Source organism: Rhipicephalus sanguineus, chromosome 3 (genome assembly GCF_013339695.2).
Source record: "Rhipicephalus sanguineus isolate Rsan-2018 chromosome 3, BIME_Rsan_1.4, whole genome shotgun sequence".
In the NCBI taxonomy this organism is placed as follows: domain Eukaryota; kingdom Metazoa; phylum Arthropoda; class Arachnida; order Ixodida; family Ixodidae; genus Rhipicephalus; species Rhipicephalus sanguineus.
In genome coordinates, this window is record NC_051178.1 from 209,582,338 (window position 1) to 209,599,472 (window position 17,135).

Below are 17,135 nucleotides of genomic sequence, written 5' to 3' on the forward strand. Positions count from 1 at the left end.
TTTGAGGGAAAAAATAATTTAAAAGGCAACTAATTCGTAAGTATGCCGCTGCAAGGCATTTACATTGGAAGTAGAATGCCCGATGTTTCCGCAATAACAATTTTGTGCTTGCCTGGTTCACCCTGGCCCCGCTAGATGGCGCCACATATGCAGCCTGTCAGATGCCTTAGGCCTCTCACGTTTACGGCTTCGGTATTCTAGGTCGCTGTAGCCTCGGTAATCCGGCTGAAACAAGGTGATCTTAAGTGGCGCTCGCACTTCGGCTTATTTTGACTCGGCGGCTGGAGTCTCCGCAAAGCGGATATCGCGAGTAGCCACAAACGAAGGTGGATTTGCGAGATAGGGCCATAAACGTAAAGCCTAACAGGCGAGTAGTTTACGTTCCGTAAACCTGCAAAAATGCACAGAGTCCATCCAGTATCCGGTAACGCGGTAACCTAAAGAAGGTATACGTACAAGCTAAAAGTCCCTATTGGCTCAACAAAATTACCCCAAATTTGGTATGTCAAGTCTATGGCCCCTCAGAAGACATTGTGCTTCATTTTTACCGATTAGGAACTACGTAGTCAGGGAGTAGGCGCCGTCAAAACATGTGACATCACGGCGAATGGTGCAGAAACTTCTAGGTGGCGTCGCCACCCACATTTTGTTCTTGCGCATTTTCTCGCTCACTACAAGTCTCATCGCAGCAAGCGTGGTGTTTTTGGCAGCGTGAAAGAGTACTTTACTAATACAGTCGAACCCGCTTATAACGAACTCGAAAGTGTCGCGAAAAGTGGTCGTTATATCAGTAGTTCGTTGAATATGGACTCGAATTTAAAAAAGTGCACTCAGCGGCCAAGCCGTTTTTTTTTTCTGTGCACTTTTATTAAAGTGTTATAACAACCCCTCCGGTGACAAGCTAAGCCTTTTCGCGTCGTGAAGCGATGCCCGCTACGTGCCAACGAGTGAATTACCCGCCTTTGCAATGAATTGACACCGTTTCACCGTAGCGCGGTACTGCCATGTGGAGCGGATCATCCCTGGCTAGTTGCGTGCAGCGCGTCGCCTACTCGGCTCGCGGAGTCACTGCTGGGCTGCTTGCTGTATGCCATATGCACGCGTTTGTACGTTCTTCGTGCCAGCTTCACTCCGGACCGTGCACGGGTGCGGCGAGTAGCCTGTTCGTTCAACGCGGTGAAAACAAGCATTTTGCAAGCAACACGCACTCTACGTCTCCGCGATGCTCTCGCGGCCCTGCACGACGATGCCTGGCGCACTTGAGTTGTCACGTAGTCAAACACGCAGTATAAGCTCGCTGTCAGTGCATCGACGTTTTTCGGTGCCCGCGCCTCTCAACAACAGCAAGCTACTTTCGTTTCTACAAAGCGACGCGCACTTTAAAGCGGTTTCGCACTACGCGGCGGCGGCGAACTTGCGAACGGCAGCATGGCGCGCTCGTACCGCCATCAATCGGCACAGTGTACGGCGTACGCCACACGCGCAACCGAGCAGATATCTGCAGATGATTGTGATATAAGGTTGTCGGCTATAAGTCATAACTGCACGTTCATCGACGGCCGCCACCTCGCCTTCGCTCTTTTCTGATGCTTATCCGCGAAGGCAAAGCCGCTATCGCGTGGAAATCGTTATCACCGATCGACCGGTCTCTGCAGTTACCGAAAAGACGGACGACCTTTTGCGGCACATTGTGGCGTGGACAAGTTTAGGGACGCAGTGAACCTTTATGCGATAAAAAGTTATCGCGGTTATCACTTCTTGCAGTTATGCCTTTTTGCGTTCCAAGGCATTCTTTGGTTCATCGTAGGCGGTCGTAGCTACAGAGAACGGCGTCAGGAAAAATCACCGTGCGAAAGCTGACCGCAAGGCTTCATGCTGCCTCTTTTTTTTTCCTCACTGCCATTCTGCCACTGAAGAAAAAGGCTGGAAAGTGAGCGACCTTGCTCGTAGCGTCCGAAATCTGCGTGCGGTGCTCGCCGATCAGGGATATCTTAGTTGCGAGTAAACTGGAGCGGGGCACGCGCGAGCGCGCGCCCCTCACGCTTTAGAAGGCCTGTCTTAACTTTTTTTCGCTTCGTATGCGCCATATTTTTACCGTGATCGTGTCTGAAGTGTTCGTTGTAAAAGTAGGTGGCTTTGAAGAATGTTCGCTATATGTGGACGCAGCTTCAATGGTTAGCATTGGAAAATCGTAAGTGCACCCAAATATGGTCGTTATAACCGATAGATTGTTATACATGGGATCGTTATAAGTCGGTTCGACTGTATAAGAAAAATCGTTTTGGTCTTTAGTGTCCCTTCAACTCTTTCGTGACCGTGGGAAATTCGGCCACGTTTTGTATGTTTTAGTATTTATTTTTTGTTATAAATAATATGATAGACGCAGTGTAATGGTATATATCAATATGAAGCTAAGTGATTGCACTTTTAATGGTATTACTTCGAAAAATTCATATTGAGATATAATATGCAAGTATATTCATAAAAGCAAGGTTTATTGAACATTGCATATAACATTTTTATTGTTAAGCCCCCAACGTGAAAGAAAAAAAAACTAAAAATAATCTGAGATAAACAAAATATTTGCTCAACAGTTTTCTATGTTAGAGGGAAGTTTGAATGATGTAGCTCAAAAATCATATGAGTTACAAATTTTTTTGTCTGCCCAGTGAAAATTGCATTATTCCATCAGATTACGTGGTTATATCTTTTCCCTCAAGAAATTTTTTCAAACACAGCAATACAAGAAACATAATTGAGAAGAAGACTAAATTTGCTGTTGAGCCATAGGTATTTTAGCAAATTACCGTATTTACTCGAATCTAACGCGCACCTTTTTTTCGGCAAAACGAGTCGAAAAATCGCATGCGCGTTAGAATCGAGTACCGAAAAAAAAAAAAGAAACTCGGTTATCGTATTGCCATCGGCATTTCAAAATGGCCGCCTCCTACGCGCCTCGGCCATTTCTGTCATTGTTTCAGTTCGTACGTGTGCTGAGGAGTTTGTCATCCCGTTCTACATTCGCATCGGTGGCATGAAAGTGCCCACTACAAATACTCGATGAGTGCACCACGATGTCGCATTTCAAAGAAAAGTTATTACATGTGCAGAGACGGACGGAAATCGGGCCGCATCGCGGTCGTTCGGAGTTGCCGAAACATGCGTGCGAGACTGGCGCAAACAGAAGCAGAAGATTGTTTTACAGCAAAGGTTCACGAAAAAGTTTCTGTGGACAAAAGCAGGGCCGGTTTGCCGAAATCGAAGAGCGTTGACAGCGACAAGGAGTTGTCCGACAGCGACGAAGACTGATCCATTATGCGACTCGTATCGCCGCCGTAGTGGTGACAGTTTCAGTGGCAAGGCCCGCCGTTTGACTTTGTGTTTTCTTTTTTTGAAACTTTAGTTCTTTAAAAGCCAAATGCTTGTTCTTCTGAATGTGCGAAGGTGGACTCCTACGGACTTCTTTTGTTCATTTCTCTCACGAAAAATGGGTGCGCGTTAGAATCGATGTTGTACTTTTTTTTTTTTTGGTCGCGGAAAACGGGTGCGCGTTACAATCGAGGGCGCGGTAGAATCGAGTAAATACGGTATGCTGAATAGCAGTACAGAAAAAAAAGTCAGATGCCAAAAGATAGCACTGAACACGGCACCAATACATATAAAATAGAAATAAAAATATTCTAAACATGTAAGCTTCAAAAAAGTCTTCACATTTCAATGTCTGGCATTATCGAAATAGGTGGAGCCATGTCTGAAAGCTCTAAGATGTAAAAAAATTTCTTTTTCTAAGGTTGGTGTGCCACTGGGCAAAACAAGATCAAGAAGGGAGCCGACAGATGGATACACGTTATAGGTTTCAAAACAGGAGAAAGTGCCTCAGAAAAGGCTGGCCGACGTTTCGATAGGTGGACCTATCTTTGTCAAAGGCGCCTTGTCATCCCTGGCATGTTAGTTTTAAAGGGTTAGTTAGTTAAAGGGTAACCCTTTAAAACTAACACGCCAGGGATGACAAGGCGCCTTTGACAAAGATAGGTCCACCTATCGAAACGTCGGCCAGCCTTTTCTGAGGCACTTTCTCCTGTTTTGAAACCTATAACTGGGCAAAACAGGCGTTACAAGTGGCATTTGTCCAGTCGTCAAATTTGTTGCCCTCTTAGCACTTTTTGTTAGGGGTGTGCGAATATTCGAAATTTCGAATATATTTCGAATAGTGTTTGCTATTCGATTCGATTCGCACTGGAATATTACTATTCGAAACAATTCGAACTTCCCAAAGACAAATTCAACGTCCGATTGAAAGTGACCCCTTCAGATTTTCAATATGCTTCACCTCATCACACCCCCGTATTGCGGCAAAGCTGCCTTTCAAGCTCCGTTACGGTCGAACTTAGCCAAGACACAGTCAACGTCCAGTTGGAAGTGGTCCCTAGATTTCCAATATGCTTCACCTCATCATACCCCCGTATTGCGGCAAAGCTGCCTTTCAAGCTCCGCTACAGTCGCAAATGTATTAACTCAAGAAAACGCTGGTTCCAACATGGAGATGAAAGATGCGGCAGAGGTGGAGGCTCAATTAATGCTGTTTTGGACCTGACATTTGGGCAGGAAGTCCAAAAAAATCGGAAGCTGAAGCTTTTTAGCATCCAAAATTTCAGATGTTCTTATATATCGATGTCTACGAGGCAAATTTGGAACTCCGGACTTGAAGAGAGCACACCCTTGCCCACCATAATCAGTTGGGCTTCCACTGAAGTTGAAAGAGGAGGAGAGGCTGAGGAAATGGCATCTTTGCCTATCACAGTGTGAAGTGTTGTCGGCAACACTTTGGTTGCACCAAATCATGTACATAAATACAATTCGGCCTCTACATTGCGCTTGAACCTAGCGAAAAGGAACACTTTCATGTTGCTATCTCATAAGAATATGCTTAGGAATCCTCTCTAACCTTTTTTTTCTGCAATTTCGCTTCGAAGTATTAGAAAAATATTCTAGAAGTATTCGAGAAATATTGGAAAAATATTCGATTCGATTCGCACTCACACTTCAGTATTCGAATTCACTTCGCACCCAAAATTTTGCTGTTCGCACAGCTCTACATTTTGTATTTTCTCAGCTTCGTCAATTGGTAGGACTTGCTCTAAATGTACAGTAGACTCTCAGTAAGCGGAAATCTCTTAAACGGAACTGCTGCTTAAATAGAACAAGTGCTTCTGACAAGATTGGTTTCGTACTTGCATTCTGCAACCTTGTTCATCTCTCAGTAAATGGAATCATTGTTAAATGGAACATATTTTCCTGGTCCCTTCAGGTTCCATTTAATGAGAGTCTACTGTACTTGTTTTGTGGAGGTGTAGTCGTGGAAGCTCGATGATGCTCATATAGATTAGCAGGCAAATGAAATTCACCATCTCTGTGGCCATGACCATTCCCAAGAACCATCATCTTTGGCATAAGACTGCTTCTACAAGATTTGAAACCACGCACACTCATTTTTGTTAACACAAATCCTGTTTATTGCTTCTGCGGTGAAAAAAATAGCCAAAACGCCGATTTTCCTTGTGACACATATGGACTTCAGTTGCGCAACGCTACTCTGAGGTCACGGCCACGTAGCCTTCTTGGGCTGAACATTACTCTCTACTGGTTGAAGGTTATGTCACCAAATTTTTACCATATACTGCTGAGAGACTACAAATAAAAGATATAATAATGCCAACATCCTCATGACATTTAAATCAGCGCAAAAAATCGACATGACAAAGTGCCACGTACTGATCAACACCTGACTACAATCCGGGCTCACTCTACGTTTTTTTATCATCCGAACTATATTTCCATGATTTGACATCATCCTCGGAGTCACTTCTGCTAGAAACAGCAGAAAAATCGCTTGCGGATGCAACAGAATCGTCCAAGGAACAACATTTCTTAGAGTGTCTCGCTACCGTTTCGTCTGCCATTTTAGCGAACTGCTCTCATTGAGTCGTTGTTAAAAATTGATGCCGCTCGGGAAAAGAACTAACTATGCAGGAAATGAAACATTAGTGCTTACAGAATGTGTTAGATGGTGCAACTAGTTCACAGGAGCGCCCGTACTTTTAAGTTCTCGTTTGGCGCGTTCGGGTCACCGGTGACCTACGTTCTATCGGCACGGTCACGGAAGAGTTAAAGAACACCAGATGGTAAAAATTTCTGGAGCCCTCCACTGTGGCATCCTTCATAATCGCATCGTGGTTTTGGGATGTAAAACCCCAACAATCATTATTATTAAATTGAATAATGTGATGTTCTCACTAGGGTCACCTCTTTACTGGAATGCCCCTATTTAAGAAAACATTGAACAAGATACATAACTTACCAAAGCTGAAGCGATAGTGTTTGGACGAAGAATTGTAGTAGATGGTACTGAGACTGGTTAGTAATGCTGCTTCTTTTCACTTCTGGTCAGCAAGTGGCCAAGGTTCAGAAGTAGTAGTAGCCACATTGTGCCTTTTGTTTTTCTCCTAACAGCGGCTTTGTATCTGGTCCCCCCGGTGAGTCGGCTCAGCTGATAAGCTTCTACAATGGCTTTGAAGGTGGCTCACTGCTTACTGTGGTAAGTGTGGTGTTTGCATGATTATATTATAAAGAAAGCTACGTTATACAGAAAGCTGCATTCTCTTCTTTAGCAAACTTTAAAGGGCCAGTAAACAAGCTCCGACCTTTTTTTTTACACCCCCCAAACAAACAAGCTCGCCAATTCGTACAGTAGACCGCGGCGATCACATTTTCCAAATATTACAGCGCTGCACGCCGCGCAGACCCTCCATTTCGAAAAACAATTTCCGCGCCTCTTTCCTTCGCCTGACCAATCCCCCTCATACACGCAGTGACGCAAACTTGCCCATGGGCAACTTGACGTACCACTGAGATCGTCGATTGGTCTAAAGCCAGGTCTCAACAAACAGTTGTCAAGTTAACGTCAGTTTCTGTTCCCACCCACCACTACGAAACTGCACCTTGTTTCTTGGCCCTGCTGTGATGCGGTTTTGGCCATGCAGTTGTCGTGCGTATATTCCTCGCACTGCATGGCACCTGCACGCACTTCGCCTTCGACATGAGCAACACGTGGAGGAAGCTTTGTCGGCTGCAAATCGAGCGGATGGATGGATGGATGAACAACTTTATTTTAGTCCTTCGGTACGCGCGATTAGCGCGCAGCGGGCCGAGTGAGGGAATTTCCGGTAGCTCGGACGGGTCGCGCTTGCTTTGTTTTCCCATTGCATGCGCGGCAAGTGGGGTTCTCCACGTTTTTCTCTCACGCCCTTTTGTCGTCCTGGAAAGCAAGCACGCACTCCTGCTGCATTGTGAACTGTCACAAAGGTTTAAAAATACCGAAGAGCCGAAAACTGCCCATCAAGTTACGCAGCACGTGCGACAATGTAAACAGTAAACAACCAGGAGCTGCAGCAAGCAGAAGTGCATTATGACTGATCGAGCTCGCCAATGACGTCAATTGCTGACGTCGTGTCACATTGCCGAAGTGGGCAGAGTCACAACGACAGGCTACGCCTTTCCCTCCTTGTGGCGGAGAAGGGTGGTGAGGTCGCGCGAAAATTTGAAACCAGTTGAAACGGATGTTCTAGCCCCTGTAACTTACATATTATAGCACGTACTGGCAAAATTCTTGTGGCCGCATGTTCACATAGCAACAGTAGGCATATTTCTCTTCTTTACAATTTTTTGACATCGGGGTTGCTTACTGGCCCTTTAAACAGAATCGGTGTATTCATGATACCAGGTTCAGAGAATGATGTACTGTGCTCACTCCGAGGGCCTACGGATGCACACACAAATGACGCTACACAATGGCCATAGTACTATTAAATAAACTCTTAAGCGATAATCTTGATCCTCTTGTCACTTCTGATAAAGATACTAATATTATTGCAGGGCAAGGTTTTCCCAGAATAGAATACACTCAAACCCCACTAGTACAACGAAATTGATGAGGCCCGCGAAAAAGTTTGTTAATGCAGAATTTCATTGCATTGAAACTTCATGTAGTATAGAACACACAAATTGGGAATGTCATAATTATGAGTCATACTCTGGCCTCAGATAGTGCACACATTGTTTATTGGCGCTGAACTCGCTAACTCAGATGTACTTGGCCGCATCTCAAGTTATTTGGGTAGTTGACACTCGCTAACCCAGATGTACTTGGCCGCATCTCAAGTTATTTGGATAGTTGACACTTGCGACGTGCTGTTTGAACACCAGAAAAGACAAAAGAAGCGCAGACGTAGAACATAAGCACGTCGTGTGTACTACGTGTTTTTTATGCATCTTTCCTGGTGTTCGAACAGCGCATCGCAAGTGTCAACTATGCAATACCAACTAGTCCCTACTCTGGCTCTTCTAGCTGTTATTCGGATGATCCTCTATGCCCAATGCTGTGAATGTGCAATGTAAAAGCTGTGCTAGAGGTGGAAAGGGGCTGAAGTCCACACTCGCGTACTCATCAGCAGATGGCAGGAAAGGCCAAAACTTCGTTTACTTTTGACTTCATTGCCTTTAATCTATTACCACGTTGGCCACGTGCCTTTAGAGCTGTGTAGTCTGATGATCACGACGATGGCAACCATGGTTTTGTCCGCAATGGCTCTGTGGCAAACGGTAGTTTTGTTATCACTCCATGTGAGTAGGCTGCACGCAGTGCCTTCACAACTGCATTGTCATCATATGTGACTGTCATTCATGACAGTTACCCATATAATTGCATTGATTACAACTGTGGTTTTGTCTATAGTAGTTGCAGCAATCCGTACCGTTTTCGCACATTGGCTGTGCACATGCTTTCAGATCTTGGTGGTGGCCATTGATGATCGCGTTGATAGTGACGATCGTTTGGTATGCAACGGTTCAGGCAAACGGCTTATCGTTGTTACTCTTATGTGCATTGACCACTCACATACTTTTGGAGCTGCATCATTGCCATCCATGATTGCGTACCGTAGTTTTATCCACAGCGGTTGTGGAAAACTGTATCTCTTTGACTTAGTGCTCATTAGCTGCGCGCATAGGCGCATGTACTTGCAGCAGCTTGGTTGCCATCCATCATCCTGTCATCATGAAAGTGATGTTATCCGCAGATGTTGTGGCCAAACTGTAGTTTTGCTTGGACTTGGTGTACATTGGCTGCGTGTGTGCCTTCAGAATGACATCTTTGTCATCACCCACGATCGCAGCAACGATGAGCAGTGTATTCATTGAAGTGGAAAGAACTAGCAAGATTATTCATTATAAAGAGACCTTTTTTGTATTGTTTTCTATGGGCAGCTGATTGGATACTGAAAATTTTCGTTATATGTAGCGAAAATTTTGTTGGAGCAGGATTTGACTGTAGTTCTCGTTGATCACCTATGCGATGTAAGAACACATACATATTCTTATGCATATTGAGTTTGATAAGTGTGCCAAGTGTGTACTGTTACTTGTGTTTTTAGTTATTTTTCTTAGTCAAAGTATGGTTATTATTTGTTGCTAATTATTGTATAATTATAACCTTTAATTAGCTGTATTATCAGCATATATTATAAGTGTTCCAAGCGTGTATTATTTATGACTATGCCTCTTCACTACAGCCACTTCAGTGACCTGTAATAGGGAGCCGGGAACTTTGTCAAATTACTGCTACAGCTTTTAGTCCCGTCCCCTCCTTTTATACAGAAAATAAAATGAATGAATGAATGAATGAATGAATGAATGAATGAATGAATGAATGAATGAATGAATGAATGAATGAATGAATGAATGAAAACATATGTGGGTCTGTTTCTTAGTGCATGTGACCACAGTGACTCAGATGAGATTTTTCATCCCCATATGTTGGTTCATGAGAATCATGTATAATTCTGGCTCTCTTGTAAACGGCTTTCTTTTAATAAACTAGTAAAGTTAGAGATAATTCCCTCTTTCATGTTGTAGTTCTTGTATGACTTATTTCTACCTGTGCATAGAAATCAGAATTCATGACAGCTCATTTTGTCCCTTAATAAGGTGTTACGCTTCGCTGGTAAAAATACTCTGCTACTGAGCGTGTGGTTGCAGGTTTGATTCCCCTCTCTGGTGGCCACATTCAGATTGGGATGGAATGCAAAATCACTTGCGCACAATGATTTGAGTGAACTTTAAAAAACCTCAAGTGATTGAAATTAGTATGGCACCTTCCGTTGCAGCTTTCCTCATAATCTACTGTGCAGTCCTGTTGCATCATACCTTACAGTCATTTTTGTCTTGCTTGAATGTACCGTAGAATCTCTGTTATCACTTCAACGGAACTTCCCCTGAAACAAAACTGCCTTTGATTCGGTTGTCTTTGGAGTATTTTGGTGCTGTATGTATAGGTGCATCTTTCTCACTAAACAGAGTTAGTCTTAAGTGAAACATATTTTCCCGGTCCATTCAGGTTCTGTTTAAAGAGATTCTACCATGTGTACTATGTCATACACATATATGTGTACATCTGCTAATAAAGATGTATAACTTGCTATGGGAACCTTTTTCAATAAACCTTGTCTAGGGAGAGCCTTCAGCTATTGTTCTTGTTTGTCAGTTATTGCCTTAGGTGCATGTTGACTTAACTTTAGAGCTGTGCGAATAGCAAAATTTTGGGTGCAAAGCGAATTCGAATATTGAAATGTGAGTGCGAATCGAATCGAATATTTTTCGAATATTTCTTGAATATTTCTAAAATATTTTTCTAATACTTCGAAGCGAAACTGCAGAAAAAAAGTTAGAGAGGATTCTTAAGCATATTCTTATGAGATAGCAACATGAAAGTGTTTCTTTTCGCTCGGTTGATGAAGCACTGGTGGGGTGGTGTTTCATAGTTATCTTATCAAGAATGAGGCAATGTAGAGGCCAAATTCTATTTATGTACATGATTAAGTGCAACCAAAGTGTTGCTGACAACACCTTACACGTGGTAGGCAAAGATGCCATTTCCTCAGCCTTTCCTCCTCTTTCAACTTCTGTGGAAGCCCAACTGATGTGTTTCGGACAAGGGTGTGCTCCCTTCAAGTCCGGAGTTCCAAATCTGCCTCGTAGACGTCGATATATAAGAACATCTGAAATTTTGGAGGCTAGAAAGCTTCGGCTTCAGATTTTTCGGACTTCCTGCCCAAATTTCAGGTCCAAAACAGCATTAATTGACCCCCACCTGTGCCACATCTTTCATCTCCATGTTGGAACCAGCGTTTTCTTGAGTTAATACATTTGCGACCGTAGCGGAGCTTGAAAGGCAGCTTTGCCGCAATATCGGGGTGCGATGAGGTGAAGCATATTGAAAATCTAGGGACCATTTTTAATCGGACGTTGGACTGCGTCTTGGCTAAGTTCGACCGTAACGGAGCTTGAAAGGCAGCGTTTTTTGCAATACCTGGGTGTGTAGAAGTGAAGCATATTGAAAATCTAGGGACCACTTCCAATCAAACGTTGTCTCTTGGCAAAGTTCGACCGTAACGGAGCTTGAGAGGCAGCTTTGCCGCATCACCGGGGTGTGATGAGGTGAAGCATTTTGAAAATCTAGGGACCACTTCCAATTGGACGTCGACTGTCTCTTGACAAAGTTCGACCGTAACGGAGCTTGAAAGGCAGCTTTGCCGCAATACGTGAGTGTAATGAGGTGAAACATATCGAAAATCTGAAGGGGTCATTTTCAATCGTACGTTGACTGTGTTTGTTTTTGGGAAGTTCGAATAGTAAAATTCCAGTGCGAATCGAATCGAATAGCAAACACTATTCGAAAAATATTCGAAATTTCGAATACTCGCACACCCCTACTTAACTTGCACTAGGATGGTGTCTGCTGCTGTGTTATATCATAGTGCTACGTGACATGCACTTAGTCAATGCAGCTTCTCACCTTTGAATTAAGGTATCAGTGTGCACCTGTGAATATAGCATGTTACCTACCCCATCTTTTTGTCTTGTGCTTAGACATGACACACAAGAGGATTCAGACACGATGCAGCTTTTGTGCGGGAAGCTTCCAATTTAAGTTCAATTTTGGTGGTACGAGCAAGTTTATAGGCAGGGCTCCGTGTTTTCGGATAAATCGAAAAATCCGATAAATCTGAAAAAGTCTAACAAACACTTGCCAATAAAATGTTTGACAATTTGTATTTATTCGATAAGCTCCGATTTTAACGGCCAATGTGACCCTGTTCTGTTTTTTATTGAAAGGGCATGTTCTAAGTGGTCATTTATGCACCGATTAGGTTTGGCTGATATAAACTTCACCTCACGTCAAACAGTATCTGCACTCCGTGCACGACAAAGGGTTTGTCATGCACGGAGTGAGAGACGTCAACGTATGTAGCGCCCCTGAGAGCGTTAAACAACATCTTGATATACGGCCTCCTGGTGGCCCTGGTGCGCGCCAGAATATATGGACCTCGTAATGTATGCTTGCATCTATTACAACAAGCTTTAAGGTTGTAATACCCACAAACTTAGGTGTTTTGTATTAAGTATTTGTACTTGTGTGTATGTGTGTTTGTGCGTTCAAACCTTCCAGACAACTAAAATACGCTTCGTGAGTTCTGGTGTTTTTGTGTTTGGATATCATTTCATCTAAGATATTAAAGTATTGAGAATAATGCAAACTCCGAATTTCCGAGAATTAGGGACTTGCAAAAAATAATCTCCGATAAACGCCAAATTTCCTACAAAAATAAGCTCCGAGAAACACCCTCCGAAATTCAGGAAAAATAAACTCCGAAAACACGGAGCCCTATTTATAGGTCATTAAATGAGCAGAATGAAAGTGGGAAAAAAGTGTACCAATGTAGGCACCCATGTTTACCTTCCTTATTGCCCTTTACCCTGTCTCTTCTGTTCCCTCAGCCTAAACAGCCCTGAGTGACAAGTAATGCTCATTACTTTCATTGTCACTTGCGTGTTTTCTAATTTCAGTGCTGGAGCAATGGACTGGTGAGTCACGTGCCACTCTGTTACTGCCCCATCTCGCCTTGCGACTCATCAGACACAGCAGCCAGCCTTCCCTTTACACCGCTCAGGCCACCGCATTTGTACAGCACGTGAGCAGAGAGGAGGTGAGCAGTGTTACCCGTAGTGTGTAACGTTAATTAGCATGAACTGGATAAAAATAAAAGAAGAAAAATACTGCTGCAATTGTGACAAGACCGCGAGTGAGGCCTTGATTGGAGAAGCTGAGTTGGTGCACACTCATGGTCTTTGGCGACATTAAAAACAACTTGTACATACTGTCAGCAAGTAAAGTCAGACCTTGGTACGACAAACCTCTATTTAATGAAATCCATGATGTAATGAACTATTTTTGTTTCCCAGTCGTGGTTCCGTTGGCAACCATGTATATTTTGTTTCGTGATTTAGCAGAGTAACCTTGTGCAGTAAGTTTAAGTTAACGAACACTTCCTGTATCACATGTACACACCTGGTTCATTTAAGACAAACATTAGCAAACGGTGAGAGAAAATCCATCTTTCACAGGCTTTTTTAGCATTGAAATGTTGCCACAGGGTGGCAATAAACATAGTAATCGGGCAAAAAGAATGCACCGCTCTGCCATCACCATCTATCTTGCTGATGTGCAATTTGCCCTGGTTGTGTCCTTGGGTTTGTCTAGCTTACATACCAATTTTAAACGAAGTTGTCAGGAACCCCCGGCACAATCTCCATAGAGCCTACCACTTGTACCACAGTGGCTTGTCTTATGCCTTTGAGGCAGTCCATAACACGACAAAAATTTTCTTGATGCACTTTAGCTAAGTTCAACACCTCTCCACCACTTTATTCTAACACGAATAGATGCTGTTTGTCAGCATTGCTAAAGACATATTGACGAGTTGACTAGATATGTGGCTGCATCAGAGCCACTTTTGAAAGCCTGATACAGTTCGAGAGCATTGTGATTTTTTTTTTTTTTTTTTCTGTCTCTTATGTAATCTTCACGAGAGGATATATTTTGCAAAATAAAGAAGACAGAAATTATTGAAATATAAGAAAGGCAAAATTCCAAGAAGGCCTGGTACAACAGCATTGAGCTTTTACAAGCTGTAAAGAGTGAGTATCAAAAGGAAGAAGCCTGTGCAACACTTTTAGCATTGTTTTCTGCATGTTAAAAGTTAGCAAATACTTTGCATAGTTTCACAGCAGGTCTGTTGAACCATGCTAGAATATTAGCTACTTGAAGTCACTTCATTTTAGAGTATCAAAACCAATTTTACTTTACGTGGGCACCTGAATGTTACGTTCTGTATGTCTGTGTCACTTGCAATGATTTTTTTAAAAGGATTTTATATTTATTTGTCCATGATTTGTAGCCAAACAAAGCCACTGTATGCATGCTGCCTTCTGATGGTGAGCTGTGGAACGCTCCTTGCTTTCGCTTATTACACGTTTCATTCTTTTCAAGGTATATATCATGTCTCGAAGCAGATAAGGTTTATGTCTGGATTTCTAACTTGGATATACTTTTACTTTTTTCTCTTTGAAATTGGGAAATATCTGGTTTATTGGTTCTGGTACGGGAGTAATCTATGCAAATGCATAGGACAAGTCAGTAAGCTTAGTCTTGGTTACATTTTTCTTCATATGTTGCGTGCATATGTGTTCGTGTTACTTGTAGAATTGTGTATTCTCATTATTGTTTCATTTTTCCAGGTGCTGCCTGTGGCCTAATGACATATACAGTATGCCTTATTCATTCTGGGCTAATTATCTTTTGAAAATTGTTTAGGTTTTGTATATTTTAATCAAATGAGTGATTTTTGTATATTAAATGCATTGATTTTACTCGTGTTAGCGTCAATGACAGAACACACGTTTACATAACTGAACAAAAAAAAAACAATGATGAAAGCAATTTCCAAGCAAAAAAATTTGTTAAATAAGACAGAAAATAATGTGACAAAAGAAAATGATAACTAATAAAACAGGCTTTTGGTGCAGGAAGAATGGGTTGAAATGTGCTATGCGTCACAAGTGGTAGTCTGCCGTTGGTGCAAATACTGACAAAGTAGTCTCAAAGGAGAGGTAAAGTGCCTAGAAAAACCGTTATGAAGAAAGGCAATGAAAGGATTTCATAAGATGCATTGCTGAATAGCTTTCTGCAAATCATGGAAACTCTGGCAAAGAGCAGTGTTGTGATCGTACACACATGTAATGTATAGTATTAATTCATGCTTTTCTTAGAGGTCCAGTCACAGTCATAAAGGCAGCCAGTAGAACACCAAGCTTTATAAGTTCACAGAGGAAGTGCAGGTGTGTGTCAAGGGTACAGGGTAGGCCCTTTACCACCTATGTATTTTAAGGCTTCTTTAAGGCTCATTTTCTCAGAAACTACTGCATGTAACGCATTCAGGTTTGTTTCATTTTATTCGTTGGAGTTTCTTCTTGCAATGGAGCTAGAATTACAATTGTATTTCAAGTGTGGACATTTTTGCAATTTTTTTGACAAAGCAATTCATTTTTGTAACTTAAATTAAAGAGACATTATATCATTATTTTTTAAATAAAACTGCCAAACAATGAAAACTATCCCGCATATGTGCATTCTAGCTTCGTGGCTTTGTATTGGTTTTAGTTTATTTTAGTAAAAAATCAGCCTTCTCTCTTTTCAGGATGTTCCGATAATGGGGCAAATGTAACAAAAAAATTGATTTCAAGATATTGAGAATTGAAGAGAAAACACAAGTTTATATTTCATTCTTGTTCAGAAAGATCTACTAAACAATTTCATTTATAGCCGCCAGCTATATAGTCATAAAACGAATCAGCTTTTGGCTTGTTTTCTTGGTTCCCTGGCTTGTTTTGTCCCATCTTCTGTCTCTCTGTTGGCAAAATACTGTCAACGGTGGTCGATCTCACCCAACCGTGTCAGAGTGTTGCCCCTTGGTGACATGTCAGATGCCTTGAGAACGTTTCCTCGGGCCATGCAACTCTTGTTGAACGTTAGAACAGTTTCAAAGGTGGCAGTTCTGATGGGTTCCATTCAAGGAACACAATCAATGGTGTTCTGTGCGAGTGCCATGGTTCCTCTGCATTTTGTGCAGACACTTACTCGTAATCACGCTTTGTAGAAGCTCCATGTCAAAACGTAGCCATTGTCAGTACAGGTAACATTTCGCCCTTGTAGCGACGCGGAATGAGGATAATACTTACTTGCTGTAGTGCCAGCACAAGTGCTCCCTGTCTTGTTTCTGTTAGTAGCTGAAGCGTGTCGATTTCCAAATATACTGTGCTTTCTAAGCAGTTTCTTTGACTTTGTCATCACGAGACTTACTTTTGCTGCCACAACACAATCAACAAAGGTGCAAGTAAACTCAAAATAAATGCACAGAACCGCATCTCCATATGTGTCTCATACACACAAGGCAAGTTGACTCAGTAAACGCCACGCATATTCAAGAAAACTGCACCACCTGCTTTAGGTAGTGAGACTACTTTTTAAAAACTTGCTAAGCACAGAGAAGCTACCAGCTTTGGTTTCTTGGTGAAATTTTTGTTTGTAACTTTTTTACTGTAATTTGTAGCTTTGTGTCTCGTAATGCCAAAACAGAATCATAGATACTCTAACATATCGTATAATTAATGCAAGCATCATTAACTGCGACCAATTTTGCGTCGCTTTGAAAAGCCCGCCTAAAACCATAAGAAACTAGCACCCCACAGCGGGGGAGCTCCTAAGATTACGTGCACTCAAGCTTTGGTGCCGTTGAAAGCACAGCTTTCAAATTGGGGCCCCACGCGTGGTAAAGAGTAAAACGATGTGGATGCTTTGGTATGTATGTTAACCCTGTTAAGCGCGTGTCCCCTCAGGAAAAAGAAAAGGCATTCCTGGCCTAAGCGGCCACGACTACCTTGAGAGCAGCCCGACAGCAGAGCGAGAGGGGTGAGCAACAATAGCCCTCGCCGGGTGGCAGTTGTGGTGTTGTGTGCGCCCCTCAAAATCTTCTCTGACGTCAACAATACTCGCTTTACTCGCGGAACGTCAAACGGTGCCTTGATCTACATCATACCAGTGGTGATGTCGCGAGGGGCTGCCTACACGGGTGAGCACTCACGCTTACTTTAAAATCAAATTAATATATCTTAAAGCTAACGTC

The 17,135-nt window shown here is 42.6% G+C and overlaps 1 protein-coding gene across 3 annotated transcripts in view; it reads left to right on the forward strand.

Annotated features, from left to right (window-relative positions):
- Positions 1 to 15,574, forward strand: part of LOC119388199 (aladin) — a 43,243-nt gene extending 27,669 nt beyond the window's left edge. The window contains exons 13-16 of one of the 3 annotated variants that reach the window (XM_037655860.2): positions 6,511 to 6,595; positions 12,961 to 13,100; positions 14,352 to 14,388; positions 14,692 to 15,574. In XM_037655860.2, coding sequence (XP_037511788.1) covers positions 6,511 to 6,595; positions 12,961 to 13,089 — 214 coding nt within the window. In that variant the 3' untranslated portion in view covers positions 13,090 to 13,100; positions 14,352 to 14,388; positions 14,692 to 15,574. Of the gene's footprint in view, positions 1 to 6,510; positions 6,596 to 12,960; positions 13,102 to 14,351; positions 14,389 to 14,691 lie in introns of those variants that run through there. The other 2 variants (XM_037655859.2, XM_049413864.1) reach the window with 2 other exon arrangements.
- Positions 15,575 to 17,135: the final 1,561 nt, after the last annotated feature.